At 36.9% G+C, this 6,000-nt stretch overlaps 1 protein-coding gene across 2 annotated transcripts in view; it reads right to left on the bottom strand.

Annotated features, from left to right (window-relative positions):
* Window positions 1-1,346: 1,346 nt before the first annotated feature.
* The window catches only part of fnbp1l (formin binding protein 1-like), a 49,677-nt gene continuing 45,023 nt past the window's right edge, over window positions 1,347-6,000 (bottom strand). The window contains exons 14-16 of one of the 2 annotated variants that reach the window (XM_042481983.1): window positions 5,777-5,814; window positions 4,461-4,581; window positions 1,347-1,971 (exon numbers count right to left, since the gene is read on the bottom strand). In XM_042481983.1, the coding sequence (XP_042337917.1) occupies window positions 1,964-1,971; window positions 4,461-4,581; window positions 5,777-5,814 (167 nt within the window). In that variant the 3' untranslated portion in view covers window positions 1,347-1,963. Of the gene's footprint in view, window positions 1,972-4,352; window positions 4,582-5,776; window positions 5,815-6,000 lie in introns of those variants that run through there. The other variant, XM_042481977.1, reaches the window with a different exon arrangement.

Genomic DNA, 6,000 nt, shown 5'->3' with positions numbered 1-6,000 from the left:
AGTTGCAGTTAAAGTCACACATGAAACGCTTGATCATGTTTGGGACACGTTACGTACATGCGACTGTATGAGGGTGAGGGTGAGGGCAGGCATGAGGAGCAGAGTGGCTCAGGCAGGCAGGCAGACATCACCAACAGTACACAGATGATGATGATGATGATGAAAATGACACGAATAAATGCAGGACTGACGTTGTTAGTGGCAGCAAATACTGGAAGCACAACTGACCCTGAAAGGTAACAAACCCTGAATTCTGAGATTAAAATCAACTGATTTTCTCTTACAACGAGCTGGAGCAGAAGGTTTGGTAGAGAGAAATATTTAAATATTTTACAAATATTCAAGTACAAACGGCAAACGTGGAAAAATTGAGAATTGCAGGCTGAGAGCTCAAAGAAAAAAGGCAAATTTGTCATTTAATTTTGAGCTTTAGGACTATTCTTTGGAAATAGCTATTTGACACAAAAAAGGTCATTACAAAAATCACTTACTAGATGTTTCCAGAGCTTTCAGCTGCATCTTGAAGACTTTCTCGGCATATCTGGTTGCTCAGTTGCCATGTCTTTTTTGTGATGAGAATGCATGAAAATGTCATTTTATGGTTTAAGGGGTTAATATATTTAAGTGAAAAGTTTCTACTTCAAAAGGTTTAGAGAAATATTTCCTCCAATGCTTTAACCAGCACCTACAGAGGCCAGTGATTAGATTCATGAACAGCAACCCATCCTGTTAAAGCACAAAGCAGACAGTGAAGGTGGGATGATGCACCTGTCTGACATTTTAGGCTAAATCCACAACAAATCAGGGAAAACCCTGCTGCTGCGCTGCTCTCTGTGAGCTGAAACCCTCAATTATGCTTGTATGTTACCTTTAGCCACGCCCCATTTAATGAGGTCAGATAACGTGCTCCCAATTTGCTGTCAGAGGTTAAAACAAGATGCTACATGCTTGAATGTTTGAATCCACAGGGAGCAAAACATCAGCAGGTTTTTACCCTGTGATCGCAGAAGAAATGTATGTGGCCGTCACAGAAGTCCCATCTTTCTACCCTTAACACCTGGATTGCATCAGCTTTCTTGTGTTGCATTCACAGGTCTTTAACAAGCCTCTAAACCTCTGAAATCTGAGAAAATTGGTTTAAAATATTTTGAAAAATTTTGGGGGAAAAAAGGCAATAAACAATTTGGAAAAAAATGTCCTGCAATTGGCAAAAAAAGGGTGGAAAAAAAGGTATAGGGTGATTTTAAAAAAAATCATCATTCATGTGGTTATTCTACAAAATAAAACTTTTTTCCTTTTTAAAAAGGTGTTCTTGATTTTTACTTTTATGTTGTTTAACTTTTTGCAAATTTCTTGCAATTTTTTTTGGCCTATTTTAATTAAGTTGCTCATTGCCTTCTTTTCCTCTCATGCCTTTGAAAGAATTCATGTCAATTTGCATAGATTTCAAAAGGTTTAAGACCCTTAAAAAAACAGGAAGTGACAAGTTGCACCTTCAGTTTTTTTCTCATCAATGTCTGATAGTTGCTTCATCTTGCAATCCAGCATCACAGCAGAGGGAATGTGGTCCTCACCGCTGTGGACGAGCACAAATGTCCCCTGCTGCTGAAGTGTCAAACTTTTGCAACTTGTCAAAAATATCTCCTGCACTTTAGAACGGGACTTCTGAAGCGGCTGCCACTTCTTAAGCTATTAAATGTCATTAGTGTCTTTTTGGTCATCTTGTCTTCTACTTATGAAGCTCCCCTCTTCCTCTAATAACCCACAATGCTTTGCTGATTATGGATATGTGAGCATGCAGACATGCAAACCTGTCTCCCATCCCTCTCTTTCCCTCTCTACCCCCCTTTATCCCCTCATTATTCTCTTTTTTGGGTCACCCCCACCACCACCACCAATAATAATCAGCAATCAGCGTGAGCCCTCCACCAGCCAATCAAATCGCCCGGCCACCCTGCAGCCCTCAGGAACCTGCAGTCACATAGAGGAGAGAGTGAGTTACTACAAGACACACAATGGGCTGTGATTCTCTCTCACACACACACTGTAACACACAAACATGACTGAAGAGTGGGAAGGAAGTGTGTTCTAACAGAGTAAAAGTGTTGATTCAGAGGAAATTAAAAAGACTTTAAGATTTTTGATCACGGTAGAGACAATTCACAAGAGGTACAAAAAGGAAAAGTAAAGTAAATAAAGTAAATAAAAGGACATAAGGAAACAAACAACTAGAACAAGAAAAGTAGAGAAGAAAAATGACAAAAACAAGGCAGGGAAGGAGGGATCAAAAGAGAGAGAGGTGGAGGAAAAAGAACAGGAGGGAATGATAAACTGGAGGGACAGGGAAACAGGAAAGGTAGGAATGAAGTGAATGAAGTATATAAATGACAGATTCACATCTGATACACAGTGGAAAAAGGAGAAAAATAGTTATTTTTTTTTGTACTTTTGGCAGCCACCTCTTTATACACATTTTACCAGTAACTGAGTTATAACTGAAAACATGATAACTCCTACAAATAAAACTTCCCAGTTAGCTGCTGAGATGTTCAGCTGGCAAATGAAACACCTGTAGTAAAGAATTATACTATCATGGATACTGATGGAAACTCTAATGATCAGAGCTGCTTTTAATCAGAGACTCAAACAATGACCAAGAACAGTCGCTTTATGAGTGCAAGATAACAAAGTACATGATTTGTCGGTGAGAATTATAAAGATGATTCATACACCCTCCTTCACACTATCTAGCTTTATCTAGTAACTTCAGGTTTCTAAATTTAAAATGAAAGAATGCAGCTGGTGGTATAGAAAATTGTCTTATTGTTAACCATGAAAAAAACAAACAAACAATGACTCAATCGCACTAACAAAGTGTGCGCTGTGTAACTCCTATTCCTCTTTGCTTCCCAACCTGGGAGTTACAACCCCTTAAAGAGACAAATATTTATAACAAAAAATATATATATTTTTTAGAATATTATATATTAATATTATGTATTATTATAATACTATATAATATTATTTATTTCTGATTTTATCTGATTTGTGCTTTTAAAAAAAAAAAAAAAAAAAAAAAAAGATATTTTGACATCTTGGTGTCTAAAAATCCTAAAATAGTCAGAGATGCTCAATCTTTGGCTACTTTGAGACATTTATTAATAAGTCAGTGTTTTCCCCCTGTGGAGAAGTCACTTATACAGAACTTGTATGAGAGGTCTGGACCACTAGTGAATTTGATTTGTACCGAAGAGAGATTCAAAGGGAAACTTTGCAGATTTTCAGCCAGCTCTGTGTCACTGCAGTGTGGGCTGTATGTGAAGATGAAAGAAAAATCTGTAAAGTTTACCTTCAATCTAAATGAATTTAGAGTTCAAATATGATAGAGGACTCCCCTCATGCCAATTTAGTGGTTAAAAAGCTTTTCTTTTAGATCTTATTTGCATTTTTAACTGACAGTTTTACTTCATTTGTTGCTATAAAAGTCAATCACTCAGCTGCTTCAGGGTCTGATGCAGATCGTAAATGTGTGACCTTTTTTAAGACATACGTATCAGTAGGAACCAATGAGCATTGGGGCCACAGACAGAATCACTTTGTTGGTTTTGGTCTTTTCATGCGTTTTGTTGACAATAACAAAAATAAAGATTAACACCAGCCTTATCCTTTAAAACTTCCAGCTCTGCTCTGAAAGGACACACAACATTAAAAAGCTTAAATCAGCCTGTAACTGCATGACACAACACCAACCAGACTGAAACCAGACAAACCTCTACAAGTGTTCCACATTTAGTGTGATGGCACAGGTAACAACCGAAAAAATAAACTGCATGCGCACGCACACACGCACGCACACACACACACACACACACAGCAATCAGACAGATAAAACATCAGATTAGAATGTCAACACACGGAGCCAAAGAGCTTCAAATCAGTTATAAATGTCTCCGGTTTAAAAAAGAAACATTAACATAATTAAAAAATAAATCCTCTCTAAATATATTACATCAAACTTCAACACTTTGATCGATAAGAAGTGGTGTAGCCTCGACATAAGGCTCAAAACAGCAGTGGAGACATCTTTCACACACACACACACACACACACACACACACACACACACACACACACACACACACACAGCAATGCTTCATATACAATATACAAATCAAACACCGTCAAATATGTTTGTCCTGTTCGTGTCCGTGCTCAGACACTCACCTCTGAAACAGCAGTCCCACAGATATGAGAGGAGGACAAATGATTACAGGGTTAGAGGGATGAACAGGAGGACAGAGACAGAGCAGATGAATGTCCATGCAGGTACTGAGATGCTGTCTTTTTTTGTCTTTTTTGTAGTGTTATGTTGAGGAACAGAGAGCAGGGAGGATGGAGAGGAGGACAGACAGGATGAGAGGACAGACCACAGGGTTAGCTTCAGATGTAGGTGACAGCACCTTTGCTGTTTTTCTCCATGGTGATTTCTACGTAGGAGGTGGGGACGTAGCCTTCCTCTCCGCTCTGCTTCCTCGCCCTCGTCCAGCCGTCGCCCTTATCCTCCTCGATGATGTACAACACCTGCAGCAGAAAAAGATACAATTTTTAACGTGACTTTTTGGATAATTATTTAAATCATACAACAAAATCTGTAGATTCTCACTTATTGAGTAAATGAAGTCTATTTTTTAGAACAGAGGTGTCCCATTAACCCTTTGAAACCTAGATCATCATCGCTTTTCGTGTGTTGCGCTCGGACACCTTTCACAAGCATTTAAACCTTTGAAACCTGATTAGATTGGTTTGATTTATTTTGAAAATGTGGCAAAAAGGCAATAAGCAACTTGGCAAGAAATTAATTAAAGGTGATGAGAAAAATGACCTTAAAAATAAGTAAGAAAGAGAAAAATTATAACAGAAAGAAAGAAGAAAAAGAGAAAAAGACTAAAACTGTTTTTATAATTATGTGTTTAGAATATATATATATATATATATATATATATATATATATATTTATATATTGTGTGTGTGTGTGTGTGTGTATGTATATATATATATTAGTGCTTCCTTCGGGGTCAGGGCATTTCTTCGTTTATTTTTTTCTTTGTTTTAAAATTTTTCAGTTAATTTTTAGGTATTTTCTTAGCAATATTTTCTTGTTGCCTTCTTCTTATGTTCTTGAACTAAATCGGGTCAATTTTCTCAGGTTTCAAAGGGTTAACTACAGCAAAGCCAAGATATTTATTTTAAAGCCTTATAGTGTAGTTTTTAAATTTAATAAAAATATCATCTGGCAATTTATCTCAATGACACACATTTTTGTTTGTAAACAAATGACACAACCCCATTGAAACTTCATGTAAACTATGTGTTGTTATTGTTTTTGTGTTCAGGTTGGATTAGTTGAGAGGAAACACTTTTCTGTAAATGTTATTACAATAGTGTCATTTTTTATATTACCACTAGGAGTTGCCAACGTCAATTAATTTGAAACCTTACACAGGGGCTCTGATTGTTAAACTATAAGGCTGGAACTATTCTAATATTGTTGAATATTGTTGTTATCAACACAATTTTCTTAAAAAGCTGGTGACTGCAGCTGTTAGCAAACATTACTCAATTAAAAGGAAGCAGAGCTTTTGTTGGGGGACTATTTTCAGCAGCGGATGAATCCACATTTGGTGGCTCTAGTGAGTATTTACATTAGCGTGATGGTGCATGTGGGATTGAGTCTAAATAAACTAGCATGTGTATGTGTTGAAGGAAGGAGCATTACCTCATCTTCTGCCATCACCAGTGTCCCCTCATTCTGACCTAAGATAAAAAATAAACCATAGAACACACAGCAAGGTTAGTTTTGGTCTTAAACTACTTTTTGATAATGTAGTTTTGATGTTGGAACACATAAACATTCTATTTTGTTTACACTTAATACAAATACATACAGGATAATCAAAAGTGCCAGTCAAGGCGAAGGGATATCCAATGTTGGTTAATCTT

This window comes from Plectropomus leopardus, chromosome 3, assembly GCF_008729295.1.
Source record: "Plectropomus leopardus isolate mb chromosome 3, YSFRI_Pleo_2.0, whole genome shotgun sequence".
Classification (NCBI taxonomy): Eukaryota; Metazoa; Chordata; class Actinopteri; order Perciformes; family Serranidae; genus Plectropomus; species Plectropomus leopardus.
Note: the sequence above shows the minus strand (reverse complement) of the source record. Positions and strands in the feature narration are given on the sequence as shown.